Source organism: Myotis myotis, unplaced genomic scaffold (genome assembly GCF_014108235.1).
Source record: "Myotis myotis isolate mMyoMyo1 unplaced genomic scaffold, mMyoMyo1.p scaffold_m19_p_2, whole genome shotgun sequence".
NCBI lineage: Eukaryota > Metazoa > Chordata > Mammalia > Chiroptera > Vespertilionidae > Myotis > Myotis myotis.
Genome location: NW_023416324.1, coordinates 214,897,574 through 214,920,260, shown reverse-complemented (window position 1 = coordinate 214,920,260; position 22,687 = coordinate 214,897,574). Strand labels below are relative to the sequence as shown.

Sequence of the window (22,687 nt, the reverse complement as noted above, 5' to 3'; positions counted from 1 at the left end):
GACAAGGGGACATCACTGGTGCCCTGATCACTCCAGGCAAAACCCGCAGGAAAACCCTATGTAGCTACGTAAATAAAAGGCTAAGTGACCAGCCGCCCGTCCGTCCGTCCGTCCGACCGCCCAACCGTCTGACCGCCGGTACATATGACGCGCACTGGCATTTTAAAAATAAACGTTGACTCATGCATGCACCATACATATAAAGCCCTAGCTTTTTTTTTTATTTTATAATACTATATTATATATACTACTTTGACGTGTAATTTTTTGCAGTAATGTAATTACCGCACGAATCTTTCTTCTAATTAATTTCCTTTCAATGTGCACAAATCCGTGCACTGGGCCGCTAGTATAATATAATATACATCTTCACAAAATTACATGTTTCAAATGCCACCCCACACCATATAAAACTACAAATGCCACTATAGATAGAAGACACACCCACACGAATAACTTAGCACGACATGGGACGACGTCTCATAGCTCATTTGTTATTTAAAGAGATTCACCCGCCTCTTCCTCTTTGATACAATCATCCCTTTGTTTGGAACACAACCTCGGGGGAAGCCTAGGGGAGGCCTGGTGTTTTTCTGTGTGAATGCGAAGGAATGTGTAGGGTGATGGCAGGTGAACAGACTGCCCATTGTCGGCACCAGGCCTCCTGTCTACGAGCACACCCCTCACCGAGCTGGTATTTGTTTAAAGCGGTTTAATCATTGTCCCTCTCCCCAAGGACTGAGTCATCGTGTCTGATCTTCACACCCATTGGGTCAATGATACAGTGGCAGGGAGAGGGGCTGTTCCGCCCGTCAGCCCCTATGGCGTGTCCCCCCTGCCTCTCCCGCCGTGCCACACACCAGCCCCTGGAAGGCGGAGGCGAGAGGGAATAACCCTCCTGAGGCTGTAGAGGTGGCTTCCCTGCCTGTGGTCCCGGACCCTCGCCGGGCCGTGGACCTGACGCGCTTCCAGATGGTATAGTGACGGGCTGTCACGGCGGGCGGATGCGGCGGCAGCTGCAGGTGGTGGCACGAGGGGCCGGTGCTGGAGCTCAAGGGCGCACAGAAGCCGGGCCACAAAGAGTGCAGCCTGTGGCCGGCGCTAAAGCTGCTGCCGGAAAAGCGCCCCCACCTGTGCCTCCCAGGGAACCTCAGGCTTTTGGGGCGTTTCCGTGCGCGGATCACACACGAGAAGCGTGGAGGCTGGGCGAGCGGCATGGCTTGGCTTAGAAGCAGAAGACGCTCCGACACTGAGGAGGGAGCCACCGCCCTTCCAACCCTCACCCAGGCGGCCGGGGCCCGGGGGTCGCATGCAGCCTGCTCACCGTCCCGGCCGCTGTGTGTGCTGACTGGAAGCCCTGTCTGGAAGCTGACTGCTGCAGCGTTTTCCAGATCTTTCTTTAGGATCCACAGAAGGAAAGTCTGAAACCTACACAGTCTCAGGAGCAGGAGAGCTGTGAGGGTTCTCCCAGGCTGAGCTGGATTCGTGGCTCACATCACACTCCGTTCTCCAGCAGAGCACCCAGAGGCTCCTTTCACGGCCCTAGACTTCCTGCACGAGGACATTGGAAAGACCGGCAGGCAGCGCTGACGGCCACGAGGGCGGGGCGGACCCTGCAGAGGGTCCCGGAGAGTCTCCCTCTCCCATGCGCTTGGTCTGGAGGCCTGACAAGGTGCGTCCTTGCTGTAGGACCCGTGGCCCCCGCGTGGCCATGGACACAGAGGCGCATCAGCCCCGGCTGCTGAACAAGCCCACTGGACCATCTGAGATTTCAGTCTGCCCCGCTGGGCCCCTACCATTTCTGGGGGAGCTCACAGGTTCAGAAGAGGTTCATCTAAAAGTAGACACACAGGGCCTAGCCAGTTTGGCTCAGTGGATAGAGCGTCAGCCTGCGGACTGAAGGGTCCTAGGTTCGATTCCTGGTCAGGGTACATGCTCAGGCCCTGGTAGGGGTCGTGCAGGAGGCAGCCGGTCCATGATTCTCTCTCATCATGGGTGTTTCTATCTCTCCCTCTCTCTCCCTTCCTCTCTGAAATCAATAAAAATATATTGAAAATAATTAAATAAAAATAGACACACAGGATCACGAACTGGGAGGCGGGGTCACCTACAAAATCCATGGTTCTCTCTGTGAGCACTGATGTTGCCGCAAAGCAAGGTGAACATTTTACACTCTTTCTTCTTCCAGAGAAAAACACAATAACTGGTTGGTTTTTTTCCTTCTCTTTTTCACGAGGCCTTGCCTCTCAGGGAGAGACACGGGCATCCGGGCTCAGAAAGTTGGCGGGGCCAGTAATTACGAAGCAGAAATCATGGGTAACTCAGAGAAATGCAAGGCCTGGGAGCGTTTCATCTCGCGGAGAGAGGGCCCCATCTGATTGCCGGGTTTGTACCCGAGATAAGACAGTTGCAGGTAAATTCACGGAGGCCACTGGGCAGCTGCTTTTCTTCCTCCCAGGAGAGCATCACACTGAACCTGGGCTTTGACCCTGAACAAGGTGTGACCTTGAGGGCAGGTCCCCGCCCTGCCCCGTCTCCCGCTGCTTTCAGTAAATCAAGAATAAATGTCCCCCTCCCCCTCCAGCTCCCACGGCGACTTCCAGGCAGGGTTGAAGGAGGGCCTCGGGGCTGCTGCGTGTGCTGTCACAGCATGGCTAACCCTCAACACGGATGAGAGGAACAACCGGGACGCGGGTTCGAGGGGCGGGCTTTGCGGGCACAGACGCTGCAGGTCCATTCCCACCTCCTTCCTCCGCTCCCTCCACGCCTCCTCCTGCCAGGGGCCCTGTGCCATGGCTCAGGCCTGGCAGACACAGCACGGGACGCTGCAGAGAGGGGTCCTGTCCCCTGTCCGGTGACAGGGTCCCCTCAGGAGCAGCACCGAGGCCTCCCGTCCCCTTCCTGGCAGCCAGAGCTGAGCCGCGGGCCACCTCGCCACAGGCACAGCCCCTGGAGCCACACTGGAGCCCGTGTCCCCCATACCGGCCGCACTGCTTACCGAGACCCGCCTGCCCCGCACACAGACCTGTGCCCACCGCATAGGCCACCGCGGCCAGACTCTCCTGTCTGTGCACCAAACAATCCCTCTGACCAACCCCCAGCGCGTCCAACTCCATCAAAGCACATCTTTCGGCTGCATGGCCTCTTTCTCCCCCTTGGCTGCCTTTCCTCTCCAGTGTCACTGAGCATTGCCAGGGCGAGGGGGAGGGGGAGAATTCAAAAGGGACAGAGAGCGGGAGCATGTCCGTCCCACGGAGGGATGTCTGGCACCCCGCATGCCTGTCCACGCAGGCTCCCGGCACAGCACGGCGGCGCGAGGTCCGGATTTTCTGTGCTCAGAGTCCCCTCCCGCCAGGTCCTCTCCCGCAATGTCCTCCTCCAGCACCTTCCCGATACCGTTCAGGGGCTGCAGGCTCTTAGCGAGCGCGCTCCGTGCCCAGGAACCAGGCCAGGAAGGACACGCCGCCCGCGGCTTATTTAACTCAGCAAAAGGCTAACGTGGGATGGGCCCCCAGAGCAGGGCGGGGTGCCCGGGAGCCAGCGTTGCCTGGGGTTGGACTGAGGACGCACGGTGTGTCAGGGCACCTGCCTGAGGCGGTCCTGGAGCAGGACCTGTCCCCTGGGCAAGCGCATCTGTAGACAAGACACGAAGACGCGAATGACTCATCTGGTCACAGGCCGTGACCCGAGGAGCCCGGCCCTCCCACCCGGCAGCCCACCCGGCGCAATGGCACGTCCACCATGAAGGGCCTTCGGGGACGAGAGCCGCACATGCCTCGATGGGGCACGTCTGTGCCGGTTTCTGTGCAACGTGCGCGGGGAGCCCCCACATGTGGACGCTGGACTCGCTGAGTCACGGGGGCCTCTCCTTTCTGGCTTCTTCATGGACACCTACGGGGACAGCAAGGGCAACACAAGGCGGAAAGAGGCATCGGTGGGCAGATAACTCACCGCCTCCTGTACCCGCCGGGTCCCTGCTGCTCCACCTTTGCCTGGGCTATCCCCCCCCACCCCCGCACTGCCCTCCTCTCCTCTGGTGTCGCCTCCATACCATCGCCTGCCCGACCCATGTACCCCTGTCCAAGGGCCTCCACACCATCGCCTGCAGACCTGTGTCCCCCTGTCCAGGGGCCTCCACACCATCGCCTGCTGACCCGTGTCCCCCTGTCCAGGGGCCTCCACACCATCGCCTGCCGAGCTGTGTCCCCCTGTCCAGGGGCCTCCCTGGGGCCCTGCAGGGCAGAGTTTGCCCGGCCCCCTCTTAGGCAGCGACCATCCACAGCCACAGCGAAGACTCACTGCCCCATTTTCACGACTGTGCGGGGCATTTACACGCACAGACTATTCAGTTGTCCGCGTGGCTACTTTAATGCCAGGTGCTGCAGACGGGGAAACGGAGGCCCCGAGGGAAGTTGCTGTGTGCTCTGTGACTAGAGCCAGAAGAGGCGAGAGAGAGAAGGCCTCCCCACGCTGACGGCTGCTGGCCCCGGGCAGGCCGCCTGCCAGCCCTTCACCAGTCGTGGCTGCTCTTATGAAACCCGTGCTCCCCACTCTGATGGACCCTGGCCCAGCCCTGGCTCCCTGTGCAAGTCTCTGCCAGGCCAGCGGCCGGACCCTCCCCTGCCCAGCACGGGACCCAGCCTCTCCTTCTCAGCCACGGGCAGGCCTTTTCGGGCCACACGTCTCAGACTGTTCTTGAGGACAGAGGGGCCTCGGTGACTCATGTGCTCCCCAAGCCTCTCTGGGGCATCTGGCCCCCAGCTCCGGGCCAGCTGCTGCCCCCGCTGCCCCCGTGCTGCCCTGGACGTGGGAACAGGTGCCAGGCCTCCTGCAGCCGCCGCCCTCTCCCCGCCCCGGGCACAGTGCATCCTGGGAGGGCTCTGCTGGGCAGGGACCTTCTCCTGGAGGAAGTGACGCCCGGGGTGGCCTCTTTGGGGGCCAGTGTTGCTGTTAGGATCTAAGCGTTTCTAAACTGCTTTGTCATTTTCAAAGGCTCCTGCGTGTGTGAAGGTGCGGCATGGCAGATGTGAGTTCAGATAGATGCTTAACACCCTCCCTGCAGTTTGAGAACGTGTGGGCAGTTTCAGAACGCAGGGCTCCATCTGGCACGGGGGCGGGGCTGACTCCTCCGCACCCAGCACCCAGCACCCAGGAAGACGCCCAGGGAGGCCCGGGGGAGGTGGAGGGGGAGGGGCCTTGCTGAGACAGCCCCTATGGACTGACCTGGGTGTGCCCCTAAATTCCCACGTGGAGTCTCCTAGCTCCCTAGTGTTTCAGAATGTGGCCTTATCTGGGTTTTCACTGAGGTCATTACGATTAAATAGTCTTTAGTGTGGGCCCTGGTCCAACGCGACAGATGTCCTTCTGAGAAGAGAGTAGGGCCCAGACTCGGAGGGAAGGCCAGGTGGATCGAGTGGGGGCGGGGGGAGAGGCGGCCTCCACGCGGAGGGGAGAGGCGGCCTCCACGCGGAGGGGAGAGGCCTCTGAGGGAGCCCCGCTCTCAGGCCTCCGAGCCTCACTGTAACCAGGGCCCCCTGTCCGGCTCTTCTGGACACGCCCGGCCTCCGGGATCATGAGCCAACACGTTCCTGCTGCTGAAGCCGCCGCCTGCGGCCTGTGTCCAGTGGGGTAGGAAATACTATGGACTCCCCTCCGCGCAGCCCCGGGCATCCACGCCCGCCTGTGCCTTCCCGTCCTCTGGAGCCAGCCTGCCTTTGTGAATGTATTTCTGGAAACAGGGGCGCACGGGTCTTTCAGGGAAGCCGTAACACACCCCCCCGGAGGCATCCGTCCTCCTGAGACACTTTGGGGAGTCGGCGGCCCTCTGAACTGCGCTGGGGACGTGGTTCTAGGAACTGAGGCAGGTGGCACGCAGGCTGCGCACAGACCACTAAGCCACTTCTAAGCCCCGGGCTACCTGAGGCTTCGTGCAAAAGCGCACAGTGCTGCTGCTTCCCTCTCTACCTCCCCTGCACCCCCCGCGGTCTTTGGGGCGCCATGGCACACCTGGCATGGGGAGCAGAGTGGAGGTCCTGTGAGAATTTCATGGGGCACAGCCTGCATGATGATTCCTGGGGGTTTTGGTTTGGCCTGTCCTGGCCACGGCCAGTGAGTGTGTGCCGTGCAGTGTGCGGTGTGTGGTGTGTGCTGTGCCCTGTGCCAGACCACACGTGTCCCTCACGCCGGCCGCCCGACCCGCCCGGAGAAGGGAGCGATGTTTTGTGCGGCCCGTGCCCCTCTTTCTCCCCAGTTGCCATGTGGGTATCTTGCCAAAAGGGAGGATGGGTTTCATTCTGTGAGAACTGCATGGACCAAGAGAGCGCCCCCCCGGGGGAACTGTGGAGTTTTTCCTCTGGCGCGTGGCCGCAGCTGGGAGGGAACACGCTACATGTTACAGGCAGCGAGAAAGGGCACAGGCCTGGCCCCCCGACAGCTGGGCTGGGACACAGGGCTAAGGACTCGGACTCGGAGAGAGAACCAGGTAGAGGGTGGGGCCTGTGCTGGCCTCGGCGCTAAGGCAATGCCCAAAGGGCACCCACGCGACATGGGCCACCTCTCCAGCTCGGGGAGGGCGCTAACCCGGCAATGGAAGCCGCCGCCATGTCAGTGCGTCACCTGAGGAGTGTACAGGGAAACTGCCCGCAGAGAGTCCACTCTGGCTCTCTGACATGGACCCTCCAGACCATATTCTCGAGCCAGAGACTATGAGGCCCGCATTCCTCTCCTGAGAGGGACCACGCAAACCCCTTTCCTCAGGAGCCCTTCTGAGCTTTGTGTGGGGGGTCCCAGGCCCCCCTCCCCGATCTGCCCCTGGAGGGCTCCCCCTCCCTGGCTCCCAGCCGGGGTGCGCGGGCGACTGTGCACGGGGCCGCAGGACGGAGGGGCTGTGTCAGGGCAGCGTCTTCTCTTTCCTGGTGTCTGTGCGGGTCACCGGGGCCCTGGCTATCTGGACTGCCTGCCCGGTAAGGGCACAGGCAGGCGGCACCCCACACCGAAACCCAACCTGCTGACCAGCACCCTGTTCCAGTTCCCGACTCCGCCTTCCCAGCCGAAGGAGTGAGAAGCGACTGCCGCGCAGAGCGGGACGGAGAGCAAGGAAGGCAGGAGGGTCTCGTTACGGTTACTCTGCACATAGTGCTTCCTGGGCTTATTTGAGACCCAGAGGAAATGCCGGGGGGTTGGGGGGGGGGGGCGCCGGGGGGAGGCAGTTCGCAGCTTCTCACCGCAGCGAGCGGCGTCTGTGACTCACATGCAGCGCGTGATTCAACTTCACTCAAGCGTCCGCAGCTGCCAGGAAAGGAGCCTGGAAACCCTTTAATTTGAAGCTTTGAGTCGGTTAATGACTTGCTTTCCTCTCCTTCCCCCTGAGCTGCTCTCCCCGCCCCCAATACACGTGCACGCACACCCCTCCGCCCAGCACTCGAATTTCAGGGACCCAGAGCCACAAAGCCCCATGGCATTCACAACAGCGTTTGTTGTGACAAAGTGGCTAGAACCCTCCGCATTCCAGCTCCCTGGGCCGCATGAATCAATAATGAGTCACAGATACCACCGGGGTGCGCGCCAGAGTTTTACCAGATAGCGAATTCCCCCAGACCCACCCGCCCCACCCCACCCCGGCTCTGCCAGCCCAGCAGCCAGCCACGCGGGGCGGGCGCTGGCCCCAGTGGGTGCCCGCCGCACACTGCCAGCCTTGGACACAGTTTCCTGGTTTGTGTTGGTCTCGGCACGGTCCTCTTTCTCCACCAAAGAGACACCGATGAGCAGAAACACGCACACACCCTCACACCCTCACACACTCACAGCTCGCCTCCCCTGCTCTGCCCCTCACGGGCCAGGGCAGGAACACAGTCAGGGCTTCCACACCAGCAGGCCGCATGCCATCATGACCCAAGTGCCGCACGCTTAGCTGAGGAAACCTCGTTATGCTCTTCGCGAGAGGCTCCGTACCTGACAGCCGGCTTCCTCTCTCTCTGAACGACGCCGCTGCCTCCGCATCGAGACCACAAGGCACCACACAGCAGACCTCAGCCGGCTCTCACCCCGGGGAGCGCCCGCTGCACTCCGCCTCCCGGCCCAGAGCGGCCGCTGCCCCCGAGGACCCGGCGGGGCCAGGGCAGGTCTGGGAGCCTGCCCTGCCCTGCTCTGCCCCTGCCCCTGCCCCGGCCCCGGCCCGGCACTGGCTCAGCCTCCTGGCCAGCTGTGCAGGCTGGAGCGCGGGCCACGGAGCACACAGAGTTTCAGATAGTCAGCCCCTGCCACCGGAGTGAGGGACAGCGACACAAAACCCAGAGGGCCTCCTGGGAGCTGTGCCACCTCCAGACCTTCACCAGGAGCAGCTCCAGCTCCCCCCTTGCCAACGTTCCCAGGCACCGACCACACGCCAACGGCCTCCCTGTTCGCTCAGACGTCTCTGCAGAGCTGCCGTCCAGGAGCCCGTAACCCAATAGCCTTGTAACCACAGCCTGCGTTTGCCTTCCTCCCTCCGGCCGACGGCACCGCGGCCTCGGCTCCGCGTGACAGCCCTGCAGGCGGAGCTGAGTGAGAGGACCGGCGTGTACTCACCGCGCATGAAGCACTGCGGGTACGAAGGAAATGACTCAAACAGGCTCTCCGAGGCCATGGCTGCTCCTCCTCGCACCCTCTTCGGCAGGCGGGGTCCGAGGGCGGTGTTCACCTTGGGAGCAAACCACGGAAGGTCATTGCTGTCGCCTCACCCCCCGCGGCTCCCCACATCTCTTTCCTTTCTTTCCCCTTCGACACCCCTGGGGCTCCCCGAGCCCTAGGAACAATGTACCTTTGCAAAACAAATATTCAAATTGTTAAAGATTAAAAAAAAAAAGCGGTGCTCGGCTGTGGCTTGGGGATGCTCGCCGCCCTGCGAAACCCTGTGGTTTGCAGCTGTGTGATTCCTCCTGCCGCTGACCACTGCGCCCGCGTCGCCCGCTGACTCTGCCAGCCGCCCCACTTGTGGTTCTGTGGTTGTTGTTGGGGCCCAGGGAAGTTTTCACACAACCCAAATGACAAATTTAACTGTTCCCCTTTCCCCGGCGCCTCGTCATTGGTCCTTGCCAATCACGTGACTTCCATGATGTCAATTTTTTTTTTTTTACACTTTCTGAGCCATGCCCTTCCTCCCCTCCACCTGCCCCCCACCCCCGGGCTGTGCAAGAAAACAGCCCCAGAGACGTTGCAAGACAGCGACTGGCTGCAACGTGACTCAGGCCCTTGTTATACCAGGGTCGCTGCTGAGTGCGGCCGCGGGCCTGCTGCTGTGTGTGGTTTGGAAGCTCTGGCTGTTTGGATGAGGGTGTCATTGCTGCTTATTCACTAGGAACTCCGCCCTGGCACCGGCTGCAGGCAGGCGGGACGTGGTGCCATCATGCAAGATGCTGGGCACGGGCTCAGGGGTCCCTGGCCCTTGGGAAAGACTGTACCGGCATCAGCAAAACTGTAAAGGGGGGGAAAGTAAAAGGAAATGTTTTGGTGAGAGTCTGACCCCTGACTCCCCAGTATTTTAGAGCTGACAAAAGGGAAAGCGTTTTCATTTTGTGATGAAAACACTATTCTAATACCAAAAAAATTCTGTGGTTTTAGTGCTCCTACATGGACATCTTTTCAGTGAAGAGATAAAATCGTAGTTCTCTCCTACACACACACACACTCAGGAAACTACAGGGAAGGGCAGACACACACACACACACTCACACACACACACACTCTCTCACACACACATGCACGCACACACACACACACTCAGGAAGCTACAGGGAAGGGCAGGCAGACACACACACACACTCACACACACACACACTCTCTCTCACACACACATGCACATACACACACACACACTCAGGAAGCTATAGGGAAGGGCAGACACACACACACACTCAGGAAGCTACAGGGAAGGGCAGACACATACACACACACACACACACACTCAGGAAGCTACAGGGAAGGGCAGACACACACACACACACACACACACACTCAGGAAGCTACAGGGAAGGGCAGGCAGACACACACACACTCACACACACACACACACTCTCACACACACATGCACATACACACACACACTCAGGAAGCTATAGGGAAGGGCAGACACACACACACACACACTCAGGAAGCTACAGGGAAGGGCAGACACACACACACACACACTCAGGAAGCTACAGGGAAGGGCAGACACACACACACACACACTCAGGAAGCTACAGGGAAGGGCAGACACGCACACACACACACACTCAGGAAGCTACAGGGAAGGGCAGAAAAGAGAAGTTTTGCATTTTGGGTGAAAGCAGGGCTGCCTGTAAACTTGTGTTTTGCTTTTAGCTGTGAGAGTCGCTGCCTTGCTTCCTGTGTGACCGGAACCCGCAGGCTAACCCGCACCTGGAGGGGACACTCGCCCTGCTATCAACCCTGCAGAGAGGAGAGCTACGAGGACCCTGCACGATAGAGGGGACCCAGAGGCTGCCCCAGAGGCCACCTCCCCGGCCAACGGACAGTCTGAGGCTGGTCCTTGGCCCGGAAGGGAGCCAGGCCTGCTCGAGGGGCGGAGGACAGGGGAATTGGCACGTGGGCCGGCGTGCTGGGCACACACTCTCTTCCTTGTCCTGCCCGCTGGGCTCCCTGCTAGCGGATACGATAGTTTCTCCTTGAGTTCCCAGAGCAAGGAAGAGTCCTTCCGCGATGAACCACGGAGCCTTGCGGGGCTCCACGCGCACCCTCCATGCGGCTCTGCACACAGAAGCCCCTCCCCCCCGAGGAACTGTGAGCCCCCAGGTCCCCAAGTGCCAGCCCCGGTGCCAGCAGGTCTGCGATGCCAGCAGAGGCCTCGGGCCGTCCGGCCGGAATACCCCTGCGTGCTGACCTCTCCGCCCCGTCCCGCCCTCACCCACGGTGATAACGTGTGAGGGCCAATGGCACGGGCGTTTGCGAGGGCACAGACGGGATTGTGACTTAGGCCTGTTGTGACTAAAGCAGGAATTGAAACTCGTGCCTGCGCTCTCCGGATGTGTGCAGAGCGAGCGTGCCCAGTGTGGACGCCGTATTCACATGTACGCGCACAGTCACATGTGTGTGTGTGTGTGTGTGTGTGTGTGTGTGTGTGTGTGTGTGTGTTATGAAGTTTATTGACACCCGAACGCCACGCATGCTCCGTGCCCCGCGCTGCTGGCCCTGCTCTCCGGCTCCCGCGGCGCCAGGGAGGGCCCGGAGCCCAGCGCTGTGACAAGCGGCTGCCACACAGCGTCAGCTCCGGCTCAGTAGTGACTGAGGGAGGCCATGGCGATGCAGACGAACCTTGGATGGTTCATTCTCAAAACCCCTGATGCTTTGGCCTCCAGTGTCCAGGCGCCCCAGGTGGATGTGTCAGCTCCCGGCCGAGCTCCCGCTGCTCTGCTGGCTGAGGGGCTCGTAGTCAAGTGTAAAGGCGGCTGGGCCTGCGGAGGCCTTGCCTGACGCTGCCGTCCTGTGTGCCGGTCAGGGCTGGGGCAGCAGGGGGCAGAGTGTGCAGGCCTGCAGCCCGCTGGCCGCCGCCAGCCACCGCAGCATCCTGGCTGGGAGGCGACACTGGCAGCTTTGCTGGGCCCCCTCCAAGTCAGAACAGCGAGTAGAGGCGCAGCCCGTGCCGGTGAACTTGGCCCTCCCACTTCCTTAGGAGCCTGAGATGCAGAGACACCTAAGTCACCCGAGAGCCGCCGGAGGAGTGCTGCACGCTGGCTTCGCCGGGCTGGTTGGGATTCCTTAGGTCTGGGCAGCGACCCACGCCCTCTGCCCTACTTCCTGCAAGTGACTCAGCCTGGGCTGCGCCTGGGGAACTGTCCCCGAGCGGCTGTGGCCATGGGGGCTCTGCCCGGGCATTGATGGCAGTGCTCAGCCTCACTCAGATCGGCCGCAGCCCCCACATATCACTTGGGGGGGGGGGGGGCGGTGCTCAGGTGTCGCTTTCGATGGCTCTCTAAAAGTACCACGACGGTAGCAAGACCTGCGGTTGCATCGCCTGGGATGAGAGTGTGGCTGCGGTGTACACTCCGGTCTGATGGACGCATCTTCTGCCGGGCGTCTTCCGTCCAGGATCACTGTCCGTGTCTCCGAGCGTGTCTATTGTAAAGCAGAGTCTCTGGCCAGAAAGTGGACCCCAAAGAGACGCCCCAAAACACTGGTGTGGTCTCAAACCCCAGGAGGACGCTGCTGCCCAATCTCTCTCCAGAGCACACGTTTTCATTCTCCTACATCCTCGTGCCCCACGGAGGTCGAGGAGGAGCCTTCTGTGTGGTGGTGACAAGGGTCTCGGGGGTGAGCTTACACCCAGGCCTGACAGCAGGGCCTCCTGGACTGGCGAGAGCCTGGTCTCGGGTTAAGTGACAGAGCTGCGCGGACCCCGCGGCGAGGCCTCCCTCCTGGAGCCCGCGGTGGCGTCTGCAGGGGGCGCCTCCCTCTGAGGCACAGGCTCCTCCAGCAAAAGTACGATCCACATGGAAGTCACCACGAGAACTTACAGCCAGACGAGCATCCCGGCATTTTCCCGTACCCTCCCCGGAAGGAGACGCATGGCTCTGCGGGGAAGTCGGATTGAAAAGAAGGAAGACAGCAACGCGTCCCACGCAGGCCGTCCAACCGCACGGCAACCTGTTGGGTGGTCACTGTTGCAGGCAGAGGGGTTTCCGCTGCCCGCTGCTCAGGGTGGCCCGCGGGCCGCAGCGGGGGCACAACCAGGGGGCCTCTGAGAATCAGAATCCTGGGCTCCAGTCCGAGCTCCCGACTGGAATCCATTTCCATGGGTCCCGGGGACCCTCTGCACAGCAGGCTCTGAGAGGCATCGCGGAGGGCCTCGCACGAGCAGGGATTGGGCACGGAATATGCTGGGGTCACTTCCCACAGCCTCCAGACCGTCCCACTCAAAGGTCTAACTTTCTGCCTTGCGGCCTTGGCATGACTCTTACAGCTTTATTTTTACCGTCGACACCATCACAGATTTGGGCAGGATTCTGTGAGCCCTGGATGTTTCCAGATGCAGAAATCCACGAGAGGCGTGGCTCACGGGCTCCCAGGTAGAGCTTTCCCCGTGGCCACTCCACATTCGCATCTCAAGTGTGGGGTCTGGGTCACGTTCACAGTCTGAGGTCTGCCACCCATGTAGGGAGGCCCCGGTGCGCTCTGCCTGCCAGGCTGGTGGCACGTGGACACACGGAAGGTGTTTGTCCTTGAGGGGCACCCGAGTCTCAGTTTCCACCCGGTTTGCAGTCTGGGGACACATGGATCCTGCGGTTCTTCCAGGTGTACAACACGTGCCCCCGGGGGCGTTTCCAGGGGCCTCGGTGGCCCGGCCCTGGGCTGGCCTCCCCGGTGGGTACCTGCCTTACTCTCAGGCCACCGCCTCGCAGATGCCACGCCCTGTGCCTTGCCCGGGAGGGAGGGGCCCCGCCTTACCTGTCCACTCTGAGAGCCGCCCCCTCCAGGGCCCGGAGGCCCCGCTTACACAGGACCCGGGAGCCCGGCTACTTCGTCCCGAGGCGGCTGGATCCCTCCCGCCTGCGTTGGGCCTCGGGCCACGGGTCCTGTTTGGAACCGTTTCTCCTGCAGAATGTTGGCTCTTCTGCCCCCGGTGCCATCTGAAACCAGGGGTAAAAGCGAGAACCTCAAACAAACTCTCTTTGAATGTGAGAGATGTTTAGCATGCGGGGTTGGGCCAAAGGACGGAAAACATTCCGAGTTGGTACTGAACTTTCCAGCCAGCTCCTCCAGCCTGAGGCTAATTTTAGCAGGAGATCCAGGCAGGGAAGGCGCAGGGAAGCGAGGAGAGTAGAGTTACTCAGAGTTGGGGCAGCCAGACCCGTGTGGGTGAGATCGCGCCAGATTCAGTCATTCCGTGCACCCGGCGAACAGTGTGTGTCCCCCCGCTGAGCAAAGCGCCCGCTGCAGGGACTTCGGACTTGGTTGCCATGGCTACTCCTCTTCCCGATGTAGGCAAATGCAGAGGTGCCCATGTAGCCATTCACAACCGAAGCATAATGCTACCTTTCTTACCGGGGCCGCGAAGACCAGGACTCTGGACTATGCAAAGTGGCTGTGAATGGAATCAGTGAGAGACCGGTGGCTGCTGCTTCCATATGGAAACTCACACGTGTGGATTTTAACACTTGCATGCGCTGGGGACACACACACACACACACACACACACACACACACACACACACGGCACCAGGACCCGCCATCAGAGTCCGGGTCCGAACGCGTTGAGACAGCCTCTGCTGTCGATGCTGAAGACACCCTGAATGCTCCCCACTTCATTTTCGAATTAGATGTTCTTTTGCAAGAATGCCATTCAGCCCCCCGCCCCGCCCCCGCCTCCAGGCAGACTGCCTACTCTTCCAGAGCCTCACAAATGTCTCAATTAAAAACATCAACTCTACCGCAAAAACAAAGTCTCCCGCTTAAAACTGTGGGGCGTGTGCTTGAGTTTGCTCCTCCTTGACCCCCGTCCCTCCCCCCGGTGGCCAGTTCAGAAGCCGCTGTGTTTCTGGGAGGAGAGGGGAGGAGGGTCCTCCGCCCCCACAGGATTACATCAGGTATGTGCTCCTTCCACCAGGAGGGAACGCGACCGGGAGGCAGAGAGGAAGAGGCTCACCTGGCTGTCTGTCCTCAGAGGACCAGGACCCGGTCTTGGGGCGCATGAGTGTTGGTTGCCTTCTGATTACTGGGGAGGCATTATTCTTAGTTGGTTTCCCTGCGCTTGCTCAGATTTTACCACCCTCCTTTACGATTCTCTGATTCATGTTGCAAAGGGAGACTGAAGGACCGCACGGTGTGAACTGAGGCTCGAGACCTTCGTCTCTGAGTGATGTTAGTGGGGGAGGGGGGATCAGAAAACCAAATTAGTGACTGTCCAAAGGCCTGAAATTACGCCCAAATCATCCTGGACTCAGAAAGCATCCTGAGCTCCCTGAGTCTCTTGCTTCTTCTGCCTTCAGGGATCCATTGTCCGTGGGAAGGAATTCAGGGGACACGCACTTTACCAAATGTTGTGGGGGGCCTTTAACCTCTTCCTGCCATGCCTTTTGCTTTGAATAGGAATCCGTCCTGTTCTGTTGACTGGTCTCACTTGTCAATTCCTCCTCCTTTTAAAATATCAATTTTCCATGATCCGTGGGGCTCCTTTCTCTTTACTCACTGACCTTGGCCATGGTCATGGCCATTCATGTATGTACACATATGTCCAGCTTTGTCCTCACTAAGAGACTCAGGTCTCAGGGCCCCTTCATCCATGTGTGCACCCTGTGAACTCACATGTAGGTCTCCCCCACTCCCCACCGGGCTCTCCTCCTCCCCCTCCTCCTCCCCCTCCTCCCCCTCCTCCTCCTCCTCCCCGTTTCTTCTCCTCCTCCTCCCCCTCCTCCTCCTCCTCCCCCTCCTCCCCCTCCTCCCCGTTTCTTCTCCCCCTCCTCCTCCTCCTCCCCCTCCTCCCCCTCCTCCCCGTTTCTTCTCCTCCTCCTCCCCCTCCTCCTCCTCCTCCCCCTCCTCCCCCTCCTCCCCGTTTCTTCTCCTCCTCCTCCCCCTCCTCCTCCTCCCCCTCCTCCTCCCCCTCCTCCTCCCCCTCCTCCTCCTCCCCCTCCTCCTCCCCCTCCTCCCCGTTTCTTCTCCTCCTCCTTCTCCACACAGTGCTGCGTGCCCGCCAAGGACGCTCTCCATCACGGCGGTGCAGCTGCCCTTCCATTCTTCCATTATCACGATGAGAATTCACTTGTCTCCATCTTTGGCAGGAATATCCAATCCCCCTTCATCTTTGCACTTTTGTCTCCTCTGATCTTTCCCCTCGGCGTTACCAAGTATCAGGAACAGCCCACTCCCCCTGCACTGCAGTTACTTCCCTGAGTAGTTACCTCCTAATCTTAGGCTGGACGGATGAGTACAGCTCAGAAGAAGACTCATGGGCTTCTGAACCATTCATGTAAGAAATGAACAGCAGCCCGGCCGGCTGGCTCGGTGGGTGAGTGTTGACCTATGAACCAGGAGGTCACAGCTTGATTCCCGGTCAGGGCACAGGCCACGGTTGCAGGCTTAATCCCAAGGGTGGAGTGTGCAGGAGGCAGCCAATCAGTGATTCTCATCATTGATGTTTCTAGCTCTCCCTCTCCCTTCCTCTCTGAAATCAATAAAAATATATTTTTTTTAAAAGAAATTTAAAAAAATAAATAGCAGATTAAACACACACACACACACACACACACACACACACACACACACACACGCCAACAACAACAACAACAACAGGAATGCCCAGGGTTGGAAGTGGGAAGACATGTCTGAGGCTTAAAGATGCAAACTTTAAGGGAGCACTGACTCTCATGCCAACCCTGAACGTGCACACCCCTAAGAGGCATGCTTGCTGAAACAGTGTTCCCAGGTGTCTCACTCGCCTTGCCCTAGTCCCAGCCCTGGACATGGTTCACCAAACTGCATACAAGCCCCAGGCTGGGCAGAGGCTGCTGTCTGAGTCAGGGGAAAACTGTGTGGCTGAAAGCCTTTGGCCATGGAGCAGGGGAGTTCTGAGCTGGACCTTCACAGACACACATCTTGTTTTGTTGGCATCAGACACATACATCTTCGACAGATCAAAGGCCAGGGAGAGCGGTGGGGGGGGGGGGGGCAGATCTCTGAGGCCACAGGCAGACCAGGAAAAAGCTCAGCCTGCTGGGAGACAGTGAGGAGCCCAGCCTGGTGGGGAGAGAAGAGAAGGGAGACAAGAGAAGGACCCATTTGGAAAGGGAAATCCTGGGCCAAGTAAAGGAGAACCTTAAAGACCAGGATGAGGAGTTCGTTTCATTCTGTTCACCTGGGAGCCATCGGAAGCTTTAGGGTAGGAATGTGATGGAAGGAAATTGGAGTTTAGGAAAATTGAGCCGGTTATAACTATCCTGTTCGTCTGTGTGTGAACTCTTGAGAACAGAGTTCTGGCCATTTTTGGACATTATTAGATCTCCAGCACCTATCGCTACGCTCAGTATATAGAAATTTTTTTGAATGAATTAATGGATAGATGGATGAATGAGTGGATGGATGGAGGAATTAATAGATGGATAGATGGATGAGTGGATGTATGGATGAGTGGATGTGTGGATGAGTGGATGGATGGATGAGTGGATGGATGGATGAGTGGATGGATGAGTGTATGGATGGATGAGTGGATGGCTGGATGAGTGTATGGATGGATGAGTGGATGGATGGATGAGTGTATGGATGGATGAGTGGATGGATGGATGAGTGGATGGATGGATGAGTGGATGGATGGATGAGTGGATGGATGGATGAGTGGATGGATGAGTGTATGGATGGATGAGTGGATGGATGGATGGATGGCTGGATGGATGGATGAGTGGATGGCTGGATGAGTGGATGGATGGATGAGTGGATGGATGGATGAGTGGATGGATGGATGGATGGATGGATGGATGGATGGATGGATGAGTGGATGGATGGATGAGTGGATGGATGGATGAGTGGATGGATGGATGATGGATGGATGGATGGATGAGTGGATGGCTGGATGAGTGAATGGATGGATAGATACTGATTTATTAGAATAAACAGCTGGAGAATCAGAGGCTGAAATTCTTAGGCTGTGGGATAAGAAGCACTTTGACTATGGACATGGGCAGTAGGAATGGAGGGCAATGGGACTGTGATAGGTTGACTCCATGGGCAGCCTCCTTTCACACCTCCTGTAGCCATATCCTTTTCCCTTTAACTGTGGTCCCCTCCCACTCTGACCCTGAGCTCAGCCTTGTGACATGCATTGGCCAATGGGATGGTAATGAACTTGATGGAAGAGGAGGCTTGGAAAAGTGCTTACTCATTTGAATGTGTGTGCGCTGATGTCCTGGAAGCGGGGACACCTGGAAGGGAGCCAGTCATTCCAGCCAAGACCCTCTAGGTCAGCCAGGAGCCAGGTGACCATTGGACACTTAGGTGGGCTCCAGCCTAACCCAGAAGAACCAACCAGCCAATTGCAGCCATGATCAGCAGCACTGCCCAGGTCCCATGAGGTCTGAGCAGTCGTCACTGGTGGCTGTTTTGAGCCGTAGAGTTTTGGGGTAGTTTGCAACACCCCCTTGTCCTGACAGTCGTTTTTGTTGGGGAAGAGACAGAGATGTACAAAGCACCCATGGTGAGCTGCAGGCTGAGGCCCTGCGGCTGGACCAGTTCATTTTCAAAGTGAAGGAAAGCACAAAGCTACTGACTGGAATGCAGAGAGGGTGTGGGGGGAGACAGAGCCAGGGCGGGTGAGGAGAGCAGCAGCATAAAGAAAAAGGAAGCAGGTGCCACGAGAGGAGGAAGGCATTTCCAGGGATGGAGTGAAAGGGTTTGATGCTGAAAAGACAGACAAAAGAAACCAAGACTATGGGAAGGTCAGCAGACTTGACAAGAAAGAGCCACTTGAGATCTGTTCCCTCACGACGCCTCCACAGACTAAACACAAGAGTGACGGCCAAGTCGCTGCTGTGCAGGCACGCGGCTCTGCTGCCTGAGTAGGAAGCTCATGTGAAGTTGATGATGACATGGACATGCTTGTCCACATGGACCTAAGCTGGTCACATGGCTTCCTCTGTTTCAGTGAAATTCAAAAAACATTTGCAGAGCATCTGCGGCGACAGAACAGAGGGAGATGACGGAACAGAAGGATGGTGCTCTCTGTTGCTGCGTTCCACACAGTTGTGAGGTTCTGAGGGCGGGCTTGAGACATGATTATGAACCCCAATGCCATCGGAAAGCCCAGATAAGCGGTTCTTCAGAGAGGTCCTGACTCTAACCTCACTTCACATGGCCATACCTTTTGCTCCAGAAGTATCTAGAGTTGTAGCTTAATGATTTGACAAAAATGAAACTTAGTAAGATACTTTTTTTCCAACAGAAAAAACGAGCTTGTATTACATTTCACTTCAAAAACTATATACACCCACATACTCAGACACTCAGACAGGCAGACATACAGACACACACACACACACACACACACACACACACACACACAGGTGCATGTGCATTTCCAGGGTACTGACTTCACTTTAGGCTCTGCCCTCACTTGGTACCAATGTACGGGCAAGCCCGAACACGGCCTTCCCGTGCTCCACGCACCTATAGCTGGTCGACCACACAAAGGCAGACCCGGAGAAGATCGCTAATCTGATGCTAAGTCAGATGATTAACCCTGTTTCTGCTGCCTCTTACTGTGCAGAGGTTATCTCGTCCGATGCCTGACTATCACTCTGCTGCCAATCATGCTGGATTCCTGCTGTCTCCTCCTTGGATCTACTCAGGCTGGAGCTCCTCAGACTAGAGCTACTCAGACTGCAGCTACTCAGGCTGGAGCTCCTCAGACTAGAGCTATTCAGACTGCAGCTACTCAGGCTGGAGCTCCTCAGGCTGGAGCTACTCAGACTGCAGCTACTCAGGCTGGAGCTACTCAGACTGGAGCTCCTCAGGCTGGAGCTACTCAGGCTGGAGCTCCTCACACTAGAGCTACTCAGACTAGAGCTACTCAGGCTGGAGCTCCTCAGACTGGAGCTCCTCAGGCTGGAGCTACTCAGGCTGGAGCTACTCAGGCTGGAGCTACTCAGGCTGGATCTACTCAGGCTGGAGCTACTCAGGCTGGAGCTACTCAAGCTGGAGCTACTCAGGCTGGAGCTACTCAGGCTGGAGCTACTCAGGCTGGATCTACTCAGGCTGGAGCTACTCAGGCTGGAGCTACTCAGGCTGGATCTACTCAGGCTGGAGCTACTCAAGCTGGAGCTACTCAGGCTGGAGCTACTCAGGCTGGATCTACTCAGGCTGGAGCTACTCAGGCTGGAGCTACTCAAGCTGGAGCTACTCAGGCTGGAGCTCCTCAGGCTGGAGCTACTCAGGCTGGAGCTACTCAAGCTGGAGCTACTCAGGCTGGAGCTACTCAGGCTGGAGCTACTCAAGCTGGAGCTACTTAGGCTGGAGCTACTTAGGCTGGAGCTACTCAGGCTGGAGCTCCCCAGGCTGGAGCTACTCAGGCTGGAGCTACTCAGGCTGGAGCTACTCAAGCGTTCACCAACAGCCATTCTGGCCTCTGGCTCCCAGGTCACCAGATAAAACCAGGAAACCATGCTGATGAAATGGTCTTACCCCTCTTGGCCTGGCATGCCCCCCGGGGTGCCCTTTTCAGAGGCACCAATGGAAACTCAAAATCAGAGATAGAGGTATGAGTCGGTGTTGACAACGCTGCCCCCTGCCCTGTGCTGCCTCCGGGTCAGCGCTGCCCTGGACAACCTGGCCCGCTTCCTCAGGTGGGGAGAGGTCGGCGGAGTTCTTTCAGGTCCACAACCTTTCACCTATAAAATACACAGCTTTTACCCCCAGAATTTTCTCCACTATTCATATCACCTGAGGAATAAATGAGCCTGAGCTCGTCCCCTCTTCCAGGGGGGACAGGAAACGCTTGGAATAACTTGGTGATTTCACTGTATCTCCAGCCTGACTCACCTAATGGGCTCGCATATTGTTGGCCCATCGCTTACTCTCAAGTTCAAGTTTATCTCTACCAGGGACACACGTCTGTGATGCCAGGAGGGTAGGGATGCCAGACTTAGCAAAATGCAACAGAAGAGGATGCACTGTTACCTTTGAACTTTAGAGAAAGAAATGAATACGGATTTAGTCTGCCCCAACTCCTGCGTGGGAGAGATTACAGTAACGAATTCTTCACTGTTTAATGGAAATTCAGATTGCACTGGGTGTCCCGTATTTCAGCCGGCCGTCCTGGTTGGGTGCCCAGCTGGGAGATACGCGTGTGTCCACACATCACTCGCGGGGCAGAAGCTTTGGGGTGAAGTTTAGTACAGAGGCGACAGCGGAGGAGGCCCATGGGCTCAGTGCAAGCTGGCCTGCGTTACCCTCCCCCCTCTTTTCTTTAGCCCTTTCAAGGCCCTGGGGGGTGTAACGGGCTCACCTTGCAAGTGGCCCATCCAGCAGTGAGACAATGGCCAGAGGGACCCTGTACCTCGTTTTCCCTGCTGGACTCACCTGCTGTCTCGTCCGGCGCGCCTCGCTGCCGTCTTGTCCTCCTCTGCTCCTTGCCAGCGAGAAGCCGGCCTGCTAAGTGCCAGGTGGCAGCCATGCCGAGTGGACATGGGCGACAGCTGGGAGCGGGGCGGGGCCTGCAAGGAGAGGTTTGAGTTTCCCTAGGAGTCCGCCTCCCACCCGCGCATCTGCACGCACTTTTGTTTCAGGGCTCCAGCAATTGGCTGGAGCTGGAAACAAACACCTCCATGTGCTGGCCCTCACCTTCTCTTTGTGTTGGTTTAGGAAATACACCTGAGACACCAAAGGCGCACAATGAACCCCTCAATTACCCGCCACTGCGGGCAGGGCAGGCGGTACCGCTCCATCAACTACCCCCACCCCCGCCCCCGCACCCCCACTGAGACCGGGCTGCGGCTCCCGCCTGGCCTCCTGGTGCCGGCCTTCAGCAGTGGGCTCCCTCCGGGGCTCCCTCTGGGCTGAATGCCGGCCCCTCTCCCACTTCCGTTCCTGGACAGCTGAGCTCAGTCCTGCCAGGTGGGCATTCGGGAAGTTTCCCTCCTGACTTATTTTGAGGGAACAACGGGTTCAGATCACGCACGAGGCTGGGGAAACTGTTTAACAAAGGGAAGGAGGCAGGGCTGCCCCGGTTTGTCATCTATGAAACACTTAGTTGTGAAATTGTTAAAAGGAAAAACAGATCTCTCCCCCCGCCCACGCCCCTCTGCCCCATATATGGCTTTGGCAGAAAAATCTCGAAGGGACCTTAAACAGTGGAGGCTGAGGGGGCAGGGGAGGGAGAGACGTTTGAAAACACCTCCATCCGTACCTTAGAGCACGTCCTATGTATCAGGCACCACTTCTCTGCGTGAAATAGACAAAGCCCCTGTCCATTTCAGCTCCGGGCGGGCGGGCGGGAACAGGGTGTGACATCCCCTGAGTCTGAATCTCAGCTCAGCCACTAACTCGTTACCTGGACGTGGGCCAGCGATCTAACTGTCCTGGGCCTCGGTTTCCTCACCGGGAAACGGGGATCAGGCCTTCCTTTCCCACCGTTGTTGTGAAATGGCGATAATCGCATTTCTCACTAAGAGCGTGGCTGCGAGGACTGACTTGGCGAATGCCCAGGAAGCTCTCAGAAAACCTGCTGGCGCACACTAAGTCCACGTTAGCTCTTACCTAATGGTGGCCACGTGTTGCTGGTTAGCTGAGTTAATGTGCCCTTGGGGGACCTTCTCCATCCATGACGGAGAAGGGAAACACTGCCTTTCCAGCCAATCGGGGAAGACTGGAAGGTGCAATTTCACGTCCACGCTCCCTCCCAAGAGAGTGAGTGGCTTAAGACATTGTTTTTATTTGTCACGTTGTAGTGTGCTCCCAAAGTGTCAAACACATTTCTTCCTTTCAGCAATTCTTTTTAAAAAAATGTTATTTTTATTGATTTCAGAGAGAAAAGGAGAGGGAGAGAGAGATAGAAACACTGGTGAGGAGAGAGAATCATGGATCAGCTGCCTCCTGCATGTCTCCTGCTGGAGAGGGAACCCGCAGCCCGGGCCTGTGCCCTGACCAGGAATGGAACCATGACCTCCTGGTTCTTAGGTCGATGCTCAACCACTGAGCCACTACAGCTGGGCCTTTA

General features: G+C 58.2%; 1 protein-coding gene across 6 annotated transcripts in view; it reads right to left on the bottom strand.

The window, feature by feature from the left end:
* Positions 1-8,989, bottom strand: part of RUNX1 (RUNX family transcription factor 1) — a 194,725-nt gene extending 185,736 nt beyond the window's left edge. For 2 of the 6 annotated variants that reach the window (XM_036347494.1, XM_036347497.1), the window contains exons 1-2: positions 8,798-8,989; positions 8,566-8,677 (exon numbers count right to left, since the gene is read on the bottom strand). In XM_036347494.1, coding sequence (XP_036203387.1) covers positions 8,566-8,623 — 58 coding nt within the window. In that variant the 5' untranslated portion in view covers positions 8,624-8,677; positions 8,798-8,989. Of the gene's footprint in view, positions 1-8,565; positions 8,696-8,797 lie in introns of those variants that run through there. The other 4 variants (XM_036347492.1, XM_036347495.1, XM_036347496.1 and 1 more) reach the window with 3 other exon arrangements.
* Between the last annotated feature and the right edge of the window lie 13,698 nt (positions 8,990-22,687).